The 16,221-nt window shown below is 39.8% G+C and overlaps 1 protein-coding gene across 1 annotated transcript in view; it reads right to left on the reverse strand.

Annotated features, from left to right (window-relative positions):
• The window catches only part of mettl24 (methyltransferase like 24), a 34,635-nt gene extending 20,146 nt beyond the window's left edge, over window positions 1-14,489 (reverse strand). Inside the window, exon 1 of the mRNA XM_062437494.1 lies at window positions 14,150-14,489. Within this exon, the coding sequence (XP_062293478.1) occupies window positions 14,150-14,488 (339 nt within the window). The 5' untranslated portion in view covers window position 14,489. The remainder of the gene's footprint in view (window positions 1-14,149) is intronic.
• Window positions 14,490-16,221: the final 1,732 nt, after the last annotated feature.

Genomic DNA, 16,221 nt, shown 5'->3' on the forward strand with positions numbered 1-16,221 from the left:
GCAGATTTTGCTATGGGGAAGAGGTGTGCATCCAAGGTGTCTAGTTTTAAGTCTTTACTGGAAAGAAATATTGCCCTGTAGTTTTGAGACTAACTTTTAGAACTCAGTCTGTTTCCCTCAAGGGCTGCAATTATTTTTCTCTTCTTTGGAAGTTATTTGGTGAAAAATAATCCAAACTTTATTCCACAACATGATTTGAATGAAAACTTAGATCTAAAATGATTCATGAAATACACTTTTCTTTTAAATGTGCAAAATTGTGTGTCTCTGCACCCATTTTGTTCTGCATGCCCATGAGCTCTCACTAACTGCTGAATCTTCACTGAGAGATGATGAGATTAGTGTCAAACCTTGTGTTCAGTCAAGCAACAACAAATCATCAGCACCTTAGAGACAGCAGAGATAAGCAATGTTAATAACAAACATACAGAAAATCCGACAGAATAGTCTAGCCTCAGCTGTTAAGACCAAACTACATGATATTCAATATGTCTACATCTTAAGCATGAGGATTTCAGGCAATTGTTTTTACATGAATGAAAAGATGGACAAAGGAAATTATAATGTTTTATTATTATAACGTTGCTACAGTGACATTTGGCACTAGAACGGCTACATTTTCTGAAGTAAACTTGTTTGCTGGTTTAAAATTTGTGGTGAAACCAAAACTGAAAGAAGTTGAAATGTCTCTTTAAGTGTAAGCATTGAATAAAGTTGAAGTGTCAATTTAAATATCAGAGATGAGTAAACTTTAAATATCTGCTGAATGAGAGCTGAAAAGGAGTTTGCAAGTCAATTGAAGACTGAGTAATAAATTAGCTGGAAGAGTCTGTTAAAACATCCTTTTAGCTGGAAGAGTCCGTTAAAACATCCTTTTTCATTCTAGAAAAAGGATGTTTTTAACACTTTTACTCTGTTTTTGATTGCTCTGTTTTGGGGCGTTTCTGCTTTGCCTGCATGGCCTGATGGACCTCAGTGTGTTAGTGGATGTGTGCCTCTCAGCCTGGGTGTGAGAGGTGTGAGCAGCCAGGCCATGCATGAATAATCCCTCAGGGGGAAAAGAGGATGGATGGGTGAACAAGAGATGACTGGATAAAACAAGAGAGGACTTTCTGCCAGAACAACGAAGGCAGGTGAGAAGAAAGGAGAAGTGGGAGGAGGAAGGGGAGTATGGAGTCGTATACGGACACAGACGGAGAAGCAAATGCACCAACACACAAGTGAAAGAAAGAAGGCGAGATCAACACATGTACATATAGATTTACACCAAGAATAAACAAAGCCAATTCATAACAATCAATGACAGCATCTGAGAGGACACAGCACAATCAGCACTTGAGTAAACAATTTGTTACGAGTGTATCAAATATCACAAAAGAGCCAGCCACAGGTGAGCTGTGTCTGCCCATTTGGAAACCATAAGGCGACAGAAAAAGTGCTGCCAAGTCGGCCCTGTCTCTTGGTTAAGTGCCAGAGTGGCTGAGTGTCAGCCCTGCTGCTCATTTTTCTGTGATTGCTCTCACAAGAGTTCAGACGCTTTAGAAAAATACCACCGAGCTGTGCTGTCAAGAAGTCAAAGCTCTCAGTTAAACTGTGTGTGGAATATTTTTTTAACACTATGGAGTGTCTTGACGTTTGGAAATGTTCTTTGACAGGCTGTATTTTCTAGCACCTCCATGCCACATGAAGGTCAAGACATGCCGTGGACATGAGGGCAGCAAAAGAAGTTATAGTTTAATGAAGCAGCTGGAGGCTGATTCACATTAACCTCCTGCTGATTTCTGGCCGCACCCAGGAGAAAGACCATATTAGATATTTGTGTTCCACAGGGCCTGTGCTAATGTGATTTAGAGAAAATTTTAAAAGAAAGCAATGTTTTTCCAGTTTAATTCTTACACAAATGCAGTGGAAGACAGGTGTAGTTAATTTATTTCATTTGATAGTTAACTATTGTTGATGACGATCAACATTTATGTCTTGGTCTGCTCTATTACTGTACATGGCAAAATTGCCCATAACTAGTAATACCTACAAATGAGCAAGAACAATTTGAAAAATTAACATCTTACTGGAACATTGCTGCTAAGTCTGCCCATAAATCACCTGTTAGATTTCCTCTGCCAAGAGTGCATCATGATGTTTTTTTTGTAACAGCTATGCAATGTGCATTATCGTGACATGATTATGGATGGTGAGTGGTGTAATCTACTGGCCTTAGAGCCGAGATCAGACAAAGTGGTAACACGACTGCTGTTTCATCTCTGGTTACTGCTTTGGCTGCCAAAAGTAATTCATCTTGCTATAACATATGTCTACCTCCCTTTTTTCCCTATAATTATTATTTGAGAAGTCTAGTAGGTTCTAATGATGATGACATTTTGATTATTGTTGCCATTGTAGTGGTGATGTTTACCGTGAGTTATTCAGTTGACACATTTTCAAATCTATCAGTGTTAACTGACAGGCTGTTAGGGGTCAAAGTTTACAGTGAAGTTTAAGTAGATACTGCTATGTGAGATGAGTGGAGTTAAACAAGAATGTGGATTTACAGCAAAGTTTGAGTTATGTCATTTTCTTTCTATGGTCACTTTTAATGATTATTGTTGGTCATGCTAACCACAAGTTCTGTTAACATCATTTGTCATTTGTGTCAGAGGACAGTTGAGGTCAGTGTTGTCAGTATTTCGTGTGAAAGATGAAAGATTGATGACCAGTGGATTGAAAGAAAATCTGGACAAGAATAGCTTTTCTCTCCAACCATGCACTACTAAAGGATAAGGCTGACACTACTCTTTTTTATTCGACCGACATTAGTTGGTCTGTCAATAATTTCTAACTTCCCTACCCTGTGGCACTCAGTTCAAAGGCCATCTGTTTTTACTAAAGACATAAAGTAAAGTATAACTTTCTCAAATGGCTGGGCACTGTTCTTCGAAAACTTACTGAAATAGGAGTACATTTTGCATTTTTTGGGAACTATTTTCAGCTGGAATTTGTATTTTAGGTGTGCTAAATGAATATTTACAGTCATCGGGACTTTTTTATTTTTTGGGCAATAATGGAGCTCCATGACACAGAGGAAGGAGCTATCAGGCTACTTGTTTAGAGTAGAAAAAGTAAATGCTTTTAGGGTATGTTATTTTATATCAGTTGGAGATACGCTGATGTTACCATTGAGGGAGCATAATATATAGTGTATATTTTCAAGATAGGCTCCCAGTAAATGTACTGTATGATGCATACAGGATAATCACCAAGAATCAGCTGTTTTAAACTCTATCATTCTGACTTAATCTGGGACGTGAGGAAACTGGCAGTCGGACGAGACCCAGCTGTCTTCACTTCCTGCAGTGTCATCTCTATTCCTCTGGCAGGCCCGGCTCACTGGCCAATCCCAGCTCACTGCTGGAGTACAGAGGGAGATGGAGAGGGTTTAACAGAATTAAAGCGGAGGATTACGCTGATCTTTTTAATAAAGGCAGTAATCTCAGAGGAGTTTAGCCTTAGTCACAAAGACAGAGTGATGCTGTGGAGGAAGCCTGCGGAGGAGTTGTGATACAAGAGGGTGTGTGTGTGTGTGTGTGTGTGTGAGAGAGAGAGAGAGAGAGAGAGAGAGAGAGAGAGAGAGAGAGAGAGAGAGAAAGATGGCATAGAAGGAGGATGCAAAGATTGTTCTCCTCTCTGTATCTCTCTTCTGTTTCTCCCTCGTAGGATAAATCCAAAAAAACCCACGTCTGGGATGCATTTACAGAAAGACTGTGTGTGTGTGTGTGTGTGTGTGTGTGTGTGTGTGTGTGTGTGTGTGTGTGTGTGTGTGTGTGTGTGTGTGTGTGTGTGTGTGTGTGTGTGTGTGTGTGTGTGTGTGTGTGTGTGTGTGTGTGTGTGTGTGTGTTTGCAGCAGAAAGGGAGAGAGACAGAATGGAAATGATTGACTGATTATAGAAAGTTTGTTGAAGTTGAATTGCCCTCTGAATACTATGACACTAAGGGTTTGTGTTGTATTGCTGTTACAGCACACATGTTCTCTCTTTCTTCACCCTGCAGACTCCTTGGCAGTAGCGTTATCTGCCCATCTACCTTCAATCAGATCTGATCTGTGAGCAGTGTTTAAACATCTTGCCAGTAAAAAGTAGTTTTTTTCCAGTTTTTTTCCTCCAGGTGCACTTACAAACACCCTAAAAGACCCAAATAACTATAACAGTCCTTGCAGCCTTGGATTTCATATGATGTAGCTTGACAAAACACTAACAAACTGACTGTAATGGCAACACTTTATGAACTGTAGTTCTGTGAAGCATACATTTATAAGATGATAGCAAGGACAGGATCATTTCAAATGGCAAGCAGTGAGGCCAAACCTCTCAGAAAAACTGACATTCAAGTTAAATAAAATCATGAATGCAAAGTAATCACTGCTGCTGTATTCAATGGCATGAATTAAACAGCTTCCAGCTTGCACGCTGTTGTGACTAATGCCCATTTCCGGCACTGACATTTAATGGTAAGGGTGAACAAAGGCAGCTATTAATGCACTCCACTGCAAGAGAGTGTGATTACAAGACATTAATACAGCTATGCAGATAGCAGCTGTCTTAAAATAAGGTATTAAAAATACATGGTTTGCATAGTAACTGACAGAACCTCAACAACATACATATATATCCGTAGCTTTTCCATATGAAGCCAAAGCCAGTGGGAAATTATGATCGTTAACAGCCTTATAAAATATACACAATACTGCTTGCTGTTGCTTTAAAAGCAGCCGTGTGTGGCCCTGTTTGATAGATTCCTATCAGTCATTTGCGGTTTCCCTTCAGCATAAACAGGAGCTGACAACTTTCATCTTTTTCTCTTTCACACATACACAAATATGCACTTACACATACAGTACATACACAAACATGCATACACATGGATGGTGTGTTCTCCTCCCTGGTGTGTCCTTTGACTTGTCTTGACATATGCAATCAACTTAAATCTCCGTGGAACTAGCTGTTGCCTTGGAAACGCAGTCCCCTTCCCGTCAGACCATGGTAAGTTCACTCATGCAAGAATTCATCAAAGCATATGGGCATTCACAGACGCCTCCAGTCATCACAACATGTATTGAAATGGTCATGCAGAAGATGCAACCTGGATGTAAAAAAGTTATAGACACTGCTAAAGATGTGTTGTTGTCTCATTTGAATCGAACTCTATTGGTGATCTGCTGCAATCTGGCATGTCGAGAGGCAGATGGAGTCTTATTGTCAGCAGGCTTGCAGTCTAAACCTGTATGTGTGTCTGAGTCCATGTGCGCCTGTCTTCTTGGACAATATCCCAGACATGAGATCATGAAATCTGTGTTTGATGTTCACTTGGGAAAAGCAGAGGGAGCATGCTGAGCACCATATGACACTTAGGCCTAGCTCCTGAGACAAATCTTGAAAAACAGAGAACGTGGCGGATAGATACGTGATGAGAGGCTGTGATATTCTTTCTTGGCTCATGACCATACTTTTCTTTTGCCAATCTGTGTGTTTGTGTCTTACACATGAATGATTATGGAAATATGAAAATTGAAAGAGATGGCAGGAGAGAATACAATGTATAATTCTAGTTGCATTATAGCATAAATGACAATGTTCATGGTTGTTTTGAGCAAATAATGTCCTGCCTATATGATTACTGAGCAGTGCCATCTCTGCAAGCATTTAGCTTGTGTTTGTGTTACTAATTTCATCTCCCTTCTCTGTGCCTTCCGCGGCATATGTTTTCCATTCTCATTATTACTCAATATCATTTATCAAATAACTACTGCATGTGCAAAGCAAGAGTGAGACAGACAGAAATATTATTCCCAGTGAATAAAGAGGCTTACAGCAACAAGCTCTTTAACTGTTTTTTTTCTTAAGGTTCATTGACCTTCTCTGGGCTAAATGGGGGTGTGTGTGTGTCTGTTGTCTTTGTAACCAGACACAGGTAGCTAAGAAGCATGTCAAATGATACAGAAACAGGATTTCTGCTAAACAAACAAACCTTTATAGCGACACAGAAAGTAACATTTGCACGAAGCAGATATTCATGGTCTGTGTGAATGCATGTACACATGGATGTGCGATGGAGGTGAGGGGCAAAGATGGGTGCCAAGGCGTCCCGGTCAATGCACTCATTCATATCAGCTGGGAGGGAGGCTGAGAACTTTCTGGAATGTTCCAGACAAGGCGTCCATGTCTGAGGGGAGTATTGTGCGACCCGGGACTCTGGACTTGACAGTTTGACACTGACTTTTTCCTCTACGGTGGGCGTCTTTGTCAGATAGAGGTTAACATACACAAGAGACCCTCTGTTTATTCAGTCAGTAGCATAAAATGCACTGAGTGGCGTCTGTTTCTCCATCTGCAATGTATGGTTTTGATCATCGTGTTCGAGAGAGGGTTTGTTTGGTAGAATTGCATTTAAAAATCCCAAGCCTTCAGGTTTCATCTGTGTGCTGTGATCCTCTTTCACAGCCAGTTTAAAAAAAACTGAGTATAATTTGCGATCTATAATTATCCTTCTCATGACACAATGAAAGTACTAATATCTTCCAAGCTCCAGGGTGATACACTCTCAGCTGTTTCTCATGTTTAAAAAAAAAAAAAAAAAAAAAAAAAAAAAAAAAGTTCACAGCAATTAAAAATCATATTTCTGAGAGTGTGAGAGAAAGGGTGATTGATTAACTGAAAGGTCTCTTTGTCCCCCCCCCCCCCCCCCCCCCCCCCATAACTTGATGCAGATTCCAGTCTGGCCTGTTTTTCTTTGGTCAGACTTGGTGGGACACTAATCTCACATTGAGCGAGCAAAGCTATGGCACCTCTGTAAAGCTGTTTACTTCTGCAGGGTGGTCGATGTATGCGAAAGGAGGGATGCGATGTCACTGCAGTGATATGATCCCAAAGTGTAGGAAACCAAAGGCGTGTGTGTGTGTGTGTGTTAACAAGTTTATTTCTGTTCTCTTATGTTATATCGCCTGGAGTTATTATACCTTGTGTGTAAGCTACTTTTGAGGTGCTTGTGATCACACAGTACGAGCTGATTATCCCGCTATTGTTGTTGCGTACAACCTAACACTAAAAAAATGTCTTGAACAAGTTCTTGCACAGTCGCAGGCAATGTTACAGGGTTGTACGAGTTTTTATCTCACTCTTTTCACCCTGTATTGTATGCATTTCTGCATTTTCAAATGCATACTATACAGATTGATTTTTTTATGTATTTTTCATTCTGATCCAGGCATCCATTGGCTTCAATTCATTTCTGTACATGAATCAAAAATCAATTAGCAGACTCTTGAAACTTGCTTGATCTATGTAATGCATTATAGTAATGATTGAGCTGCATTACTTGTGAATGTTGCATTATTTTTGCATGCAGTATACATGCATTTGTAATCTGTGCTTGCATTGTCTCACACCAAGAATGTAACTTGAAATCTATGCAGACTTAATGACTTGAGTCTGCATATCTATATTTATCTATATTTATATTTAACTTTTACTTAACATTTACACTTCAAGAGATTCTGTGACTTAATATAAGCTTCACTATCACAATTTTCCATTCCAACAGAAGGTGAATAAACATATGTTTTTGCTTAAACAACTGTCACTTGAAAAGGCCATGATTGAACAATGCAAGGCCACCTGCAGTAGGTATTATTCGTGAAGGAAATGAAATTTTTCGCTCAACAGCAGAGAGGAGAATGTGACCCGCAGGTGACATGTCACCTTCCCAGCCGTTGATTTCTTGTGACTCCCTTGTTCCCCAGATGCCCCAGCTGGGGGTTAAAGATGCCTGAGAACTGACTCTAGTCACACCTTTGGGATTATAGAAGTCAACCCCTCCCATTCTTTTCTAACAGTCTCTCCCTCTCGCTCAGTTGAGCCGAGGTCTCTCAGTTTTCCGAGACAAGACCAAGGTCACTGGGTTCCTGCATTAGAAATTCCACCGTCTGGTTGGTGGTGGTTGGTACAGACAGCGCAAAGTGGCCTTTTCTGTTCTGACTCTAACCCAACACTGAACTAATCAACGTTAGGGAACAAAGTATTCATTTGGAATCATGTTAATACCTATTTGAACATAAGTAATTAATACTTGCCTTGCAGCGAAATGAACTCACCTAATTAAAAGAAATGATTTGAATGATTTGATTTGAATGAAAGTGCAGGCTGTTTTGGACTATATGTGTTTTTGGTGGAATCAATTAACTTAATCAAAATGATTCTATTTTACCCAAATTTACTGTGTGAATTGGAGTCAGCTCAAATGGCTGCATCTGTTTTTATTTAATTCTGCTCCTCTAGATTTTTTTTAGACTGTCTATGAACAAATAAAAGTATTTTATTTTATTTATTTTTTAATAAACTGCCATTGTTGCCAACATCAACAAGGTAATAATGAGAACTGTTGGTTTTGAAGTGCTAGTAAAGGAGATGGGCATCTCATCCACTGCATGGTTCCCATAAAGGAACTCAGGGAAGCAGCTGTGTGCAGCTCTGCTCTTTATCGGAGGCAGGTGAGTTAACTAGAAGTACATTTGCCAAACCATCCGGATAGTCTTTGTCATTGAAGCCTTTTCTCCTATAAAACTGAAAAATTCTGTTTAAAAACATCTGATAAAGCATAAAGTTCAACTTTATGGCACTTGTCCTTTGTTTTCAAGTGAGGGGCATTGTTGCTCTTTGCGGCTGTTGGGAGGGGAACACCTGCTTGTTTGTTTATGCACATCCCACAACAAACACTCCAATACAGATGCTGGACCAAAAGGCCAAAAGTACAAAGGAAAGAAGGAAGTCCACAGGCTGTAGCTCCCTTTGCAAGTACTGGTTTAATGGGATAATCAGGTGAACAAGACATTGCACTTGACAATTTACCTGTATAAACGACACAAAGATAGGATTTATTTAAGTACAAACTTAAAGGTTTGGAAAACGCACGCCTGGTTAACTGCCCCACCTCCAATATATCAGTGCATGTATTTGATGTGTATGTGTCTTTTCACATACACTTTAAATACATTCCGTAAATAATGACAGTGAAATACTTTTGATTGTAGCTCAGCCCACTATACAATAGTTGAATAATATGAAAGGACACACAGCAAAAAGACACACACAAAAACAAGAAATAGAAACTTATTTCAAAAAGTATCAATTTGAGCAACCAGGGCAGATGATTGGGACTGTCTTGGAGACAGGTATCATTGCTTCAGATTACCTGCACTACATATATTGGAATTTCTGACTATGACTGTGTTTTCTGTCATACAGTATAGGAGTGTACTGATTTATTTAAATTCAAAGCTTTGAACAAGTCTCAAAGCTCATCAGTGGATGTAATTTTTATGCTGTGTCCCCTTTATCCATGGCTGTGTGTTAGAAGATAAGTTAAAAGATCAGAGATTTCATTGCATGTTGTTGCAAAGATTGCCTTTTTGCCAACTCGACATCACTGCATGATCATTTCAGCGGGCTGTCATTGTTGGAAAACATTCCAAAACTGTGAGGCCTGTCTGAAAGGATCCATGGTTGCTTCTCTGTTATGACTTATGTGCTGCCTGCATATATGCTGTGAGGTTGAGTGTGTGTGACACGTGAATGACAGCTGGCCTATATGGGAGAAATCTCAGAAAGCTGGGACATATTTCTTGCAGAAAAGTACTGCAGTGCTCAGAATACCATTACTGTAAAATGAGAGGCAGGCAAAAATGATTAGATGGATCTATGCAGTGGAAGAGTTAAAGGCTTAATGTGAAGAAGTTTAACATGAATAATTAATTTCTCTATTAAATTGGAGATATTTGTGTTTCTTTTCGTATTTGCAAAATTTCAGCTGAATGCAAGACTTTTTTTGTAAAAACTGAACTACACACAGAATATAATGAAGACATGAATAAATACAAAAGCTATTGTCTCTTACATTTGCCTTTTCCCCCTCAGTCTCACAAATGTTTATTTTAGCTTTCAAGTAGACCCACAAGTATGTTTATAATACCACTTAATACTTGATAAATTGGAGGGTCCCCCAGGGTAGCATTATATTACAGCTAAACATCTCATAGAGATAGTAAACAGGAAGTGTCTGTGAATACCCTGAAAATCACTCTACAAATAAAACGTAAAAAATAAATAAATGCTGATGCTGTAATGCTCATTGTAAAGAAAAGTAACACAAAATTTCAATTAGCAATTTGTGATTTTTGCCCACTGCTACTGCTGTTATAAGTCATATTTCTATTGTTGTTGTTGTTGTTCCTGTACTTCTCTGTGTAACAACAGAGAGACATATTCACAGACTCAGAGTAGAAGGAAGTAAAGTGCTGTCCAAATAGAAAAGTAGAATTGAAAATCAGAGTATAAACTAATAACGCCTGCTTCTCTTATACAAACAGGTATAATAACAGCAGTGGGTGAGAGCAGAATTGGTGTAGGAAGCACAGTTATGCAAATGAGCACATTGCGTCATCTCCTGGTGACTTTTTGAGCCACTTGTCTTATCCAAAGCTTTTAGTGGCTGTCAGCTATAGAGATAGAAATGCGTAGAAATGAGTATAGGCATTGTGTGTGTATGTGTTTGTGTGCGTCACTATGACTTCAGGGCAGAAGTCTGTATATAACTCTGTTAAAGTCAGGAGGCTGAGTCATCACTGCATGCTGTGTCTGCTCTCTTTGTCTATCTACCCCCCCCCCCCCAAAATCTCCCTTCCTGCTGCTGTTGTCTGGGCTAACACATTTCACGTCTGTCTATAATTTACCACCTCATCCCTCTCCGCTTTTCACAGTGGGGGAAGAAAGCCTGCAAGAGGTAAATGATTAAAGAGGAAGTGTTTGAGAGTATTTATGTGGATAACAGCTAAGAGATTAGATTTCCTTTATATTGTTTTTTACTAATACAAACCCTTAGGTTCTCTCTCTCTCTCTCTCTCTCTCTCTCTCTCTCTCTCTCTCTCTCTCTCTCTCTCTCTCTCTCTCTCTCTCTCTCTCTCTCTCTCTCTCTCTCTCTCTCTCTCTCTCTCTCTCTCTCTCACACACACACGCACACGCAGAATATGTCAGCAACGGTCTGTCTTGTCACCTATCTTCACTATAGCCTCTGGGCTGAGTTTTGAAAATAACTTTTCCAAGCAATTTCTCACTTCATTTTGCTTAGAGAAAGCCTCAAAGCTAAAATCCAACTTTCATCATTTTCAAACTGTGGCGAAGATGACTGAGCAGCTGGTGTTGTGTTTTGGAAGCTGTCACCCTGTAGACACTGACGCTGGTATGCAGTAAAAAGTGTCATCAAATGATTGTGTACTGATGTGTTGGCGTTTGCTCTGTCAACTAGACAGGTATGGAGTTAATGACTGTGTTTCATTCAGGATTGGGATGCAATCATAACACCTTAAACAGGCAAAATCAGTAGTAGAGAAGAGAGCATGTCTCACAAGTACAAGTGGTGATTTTAGCATTTGCCCCAATCATGCATATTAATTATGTTTAGGGAATGCTGATAAAAACATCATGTATTTTCAGGTGTGAGGTCAGTTCCAAGCTAAAAATAATAATAATAACTTCATATATCTCTTTAAATACAATATAAATCCCTCACCATCAGTTCGACAATACACAACAATGTATGACATTTAAACATAAAAGCCACAATGTCCAATTTTCTGAGTATTTACAATATTTAAATTCATTACATATTACACGATTCGAGTAATAATGTGTTATTATATTCATGAAATGCATTAAGTGCACATTCAGTGTTTATAGTTCTAAAAATGTTCAGCAAAAATTTAAATTTTAACATAATTTCATAACAACCAGGCAAACTCCACCTGCTGATGGTAGAAGATCCTCAAAGTAATTGAAAGCTCAAGAACTTGGTGTTTTTATTACCATTAGGGGATTATAATTTAAAATATCTGTCCTTGTCTGTGTACAATAAATTCATTTTCTAATCAGGGGGTGAATTGTTGCATGTCATCACTAATTGCCTTTAGGTCATCAGTCATGCTCACAATGTAAACGAACATAGAAAACTATAAAACATGAATTAAAAAAGAACTGATTCTTGGGTAGGTGACAGCGTGGCAGCATTTGCACAAATATCTGTGTGCTGTAAACGTAGACCTGACTGTTACAAAATGTTTCGCTGGTTTGCTTCAGATTCACAGCAGCTCATAAATAGATGAAAGTGAGGCGCTGCTAACAGTTTCTGTTTATGCTTTGCAGGAACATCAAGCTTACTGTAACTCTGGTGACAGCAGAAACAGCCCAACATCTAAAAGTTACAGCTAACACGCCAGACCTCATGACAAGGTAGTAAAAAATACAAACACTGTAAGATACTGTAGATGACAGTGAACAGAGACAATTTCAAAAACTGACTAACATCTAATTTTCACACTGTGAATTGTGTAATCACTTACTACTTACTACTGGCCTGTAACTCATTGAATAAAAATTACAACAAAAACAAATTTTTAAACCAATGATATAATCCAGAACATTCTAAATATAGCACTTTTATTGATATGCACACTATAACAAGCTTCTTTGGAAATTAGCTTTTAAAGCTAATGTCCCCCAGTGTTTCTGGGAAACACCAGTCTGTGCAGGCCATTGGCTATGAGGCCATTCTTTTTATCTTGCCGACTGATAGCAGCTTCTGTAGGTGTGTTCTCTTATATAAGTCCATACATTGCTATTCATCAAGGTCACTGGAGGCGTTCTTGTCGTCTTCCTGCTTTTCCAGCCCATTATTTCATCTTCTATGCATGAGTATGCGCCGAAAGGAGATAGCAGGGAGCTGGATAGAGAGAGCAGGAAAGTGAGAGAGAGAGAGAACGAGAAGTTAAAAGAAGGCAGAAAAGCTAAAAGAAATATGGGTTAGAAGTGGGAGGTGAGCCTGAAGTTTAAAATTGAGACAGACAAGGGGGATGAAAAAGCAAGAAGAAGGATGAGAGCATAAAGAACAGGGACAAGTTAACATGACAGAGCAAAAGAGCAACAGTGATCTTTGAGATGAGAGCCTTAAGGGAGAAAAGCAAGTGTAGAAAGAAAGCGAGAGAGAATTAAATGGCAGCAGCACATGACAGAAATTTCATCAGGGCCCCTCCAGGGCATCTTATATGACAAATTTTGTTTTAAGAGGCTGGGAGAGTGAGCATATGGTGGTTTTTAATATTGATGGCGCACAAATGCCCATCTCTCGGTGTGGCATAATAGCCCTGCAGTAATATTCATGGCATTTAAAACTCAGCACTGTTGCTTCTCAGTCTCTCGTTGGTTTAAGTCATTAAAAATTTAAAGACAAAACTGAACAAGCTTTTTTTTTCACCCTAAAAAGAAAAAAGGAGGAAATACAATAGAGAAGAAGAAAATAGGGGGCTGAGAGAGAGATTGGGAGAGAGAGGAAGACAGGAATAGAGAAAGGTGGATTTGGTGTGTGTGTTTATGAGTCTGTGTGTATAATGGTGGTGGGAGATCTGGAGAGTTAAGGAAAAAGAGCAGTGGAAGGGAACAAAAAAAGTGATGGATGGATGGAGAGATCAAAAGACAAAATAAAGGCAAGAGCAAAGAACAGAGATATGTCAAAGAGGAAAAAAAGGCATATAGAGACAAAGAAAGAGAAGGAAGTGGGAGTTTTGTTAAGCGGGTGCTTCAACACACCCTTCATAGGTTAAGGGTCAAATCCTGGATTGTGTGTATATGTGGGTGGGTGTGTTTTTGAATGGTCCTTTGTTAGAGCTGACTGTGATGCAAAGACAGCCATAGGGGAGTGTGTGTGTGTGTTTGATTTGTTGTTTGAGATAAATCTGCACCTGTTTAAACTATATGCATCTATCAAAAAAGAAATGCAGCTTTGTCTCAGAAACCCCGGCAACAAACTCTCTTCTTCAACTTCAAAGCATTTCAGAGGCGCTCATTGAACATGCATTGATTCTGCTCTCTGCTCTTCCTTCATCACCCTCCAGGGATTACTGAGCTTTAAGCCAGTGACTCACAGAGATGGAGGGAAAGCTCTTTATTGAGCTGCTCTGTCTCCCACAGCACTGATTTAGCATCAGATAACCTAACAAGAATCTTAATCGCAGCAATTAAGAACTCAGAAGTTGATGGGTTATTAAATTGAAACATACCTTTCTGTCCGGGTGGAGAGGTGGACAGCAAGGAGGTGAGGGGTCCTCTTTATCTTCGTCTCTCTTCCCAGCTGGGCTGTCCTTTTTCGGCATACGAATATAGGAGATTCTCCTTTTAATGCTTCTGCCCTGATCCCCAGGCTCTGTAGAGACCCGTTTACTTCTGCTTTGTTGGCCACAATTCTGACAAGAGTGGGTGGGATGTCCCACAGCCAGGGGTGCAGGTGTGCCCCGCCAACCCGACTCAAGGTAAACATGAACGCTCACACACACAGCAGTGAGCAGAATGCCCAAACGCAGCAGCAGTCCCTGGGTGAGTCGCTCTCTGCACATGTCCATCCTTATATCCTTTCTGTTCCTTTGATTGCTTCAGTCCATCTCCTCAACTGGACAGTTTAGCCTTCCCATTACTTTTTCTATCCCATTCTTCCTGTCCTTGCAAGATTTGTTTTCTGTTCTCTTCTGTTCTCTTCTGTTCTCTTCTGTTCTCTTCTGTTCTCTTCTCTTCTCTTCTCTTCTCTTCTCTTCTCTTCTCTTCTCTTCTCTTCTCTTCTCTTCTCTTCTCTTCTCTTCTCTTCTCTTCTCTTCTCTTCTCTTCTCTTCTCTTCTCTTCTCGTCCAGCCTCTCCTTTGCTGCAGGTCCAAAGTCAACCATTGGCTAAAGAGAGGCAAGTTAATGAAACACGAACATGTCAAGAAGTCCTCTGCTCATAAACACACACATGTGTACATCTTGATCTGAATGACAGTGTCCATGTGAGTGTATGTGTGTGTGTGTGTGTGTGTGTGTGTGTGTGTGTGTTTGTGGTCTGAAAACAGATTCAGAAGTACAATGTGTGCTGCACTCTTTGAAAACTTTGGGAACTCCTTCCTCACACTCTCAAGTCCCCCTTTCCCCAAACACACACGCCCCTTTAATGTGCTTTCTTTTTCTATCTGGCTCACATCACACGCACACACACCCCTACAATGCTCTGTTCCTTCCCTCGGGTCGCCTCTCCCACCCCACTGAATCTCGGGTTACTGTGTAACTCTAGACATGGGCAGGGCTATATTGCTCCACCATGGGTCCTTGCAGGTCTCTCTCAGCATCTGTTCATGAGTTGGCTCTCTCACAAAGCTGGACTGCACAGCCTGGATTTGCAAAGTGGATCGACTTGCATTCATGCTTGAATCAAGCAATTTGTTTTGCTGCAAAATGCATGAAAAGGACATTTTATGAAAGTAAAGGGCACATCAAAGGTTACACACTCATAAAAACTTTTGAGAAAAACGTGAAATTATTTTTCCACACAGATGGTTCATTCCAAGGATCATTTAGACAGGTTCATTGTTTCACTGATGTTGGAAGTAGATCTCACTCACAATACCTCAGAGATCCAATCATTACTCTCAGCTTACATCTAGTACTGACTCCACTCTTCATTCCTAAATTAATTTCAGTCAGGTCTTGAAATTTCTGGCAACTTGCTGAAACTAACTTCTGTTCCTTAATTTCCCTGGCAATAAATCTAACAAAAAAATCAATTTGGAAGCCAACTCTGGGCTCATTCTCCTCTAAAGTCACTTCATTAACTTTGTCATTGATTTTCCTCCAAAGACCACTAAATCTGCTGTTATTTATAAACAAATTAATAATCAGAGCCCCCTCCTAGTGCTCATCATTATTAAATATGTTATTTCATTTTTCATATTCATACATCATTTATCAGGACTTCCAAAGCGTTTTATTTTTGGATAGAGAAAAGCACCTCTCTTTGGATGGAAATTAGGATTTTCCAGGCTTCACAGAGCATCCTGACAGAGCTAGAACAAAGAAAGTAGAGGATAATGATAAAGCTCCTTTCCCTATCCTGTCTAGAAGCAATTACAAACTTGGGCTTGCATATGAGTTTATATTTAGCTCTTTACTGCCCCCTTTGGGGTGTAAATAATCTTCCCTCAAATTCCTCTGTGATGAGAGCAGACAGGTTCATGACTCTGACTTTCATGTAAAATTGCAGCTCACTACTTTCCGGGCACTTAAGCCTCAGAACTGGACCATGGAGCAATGGAAGAAGAGGCCTGGTCCAA

The sequence above is a fragment of the Scomber scombrus genome, chromosome 17, assembly GCF_963691925.1.
Source record: "Scomber scombrus chromosome 17, fScoSco1.1, whole genome shotgun sequence".
Lineage (NCBI taxonomy): Eukaryota > Metazoa > Chordata > Actinopteri > Scombriformes > Scombridae > Scomber > Scomber scombrus.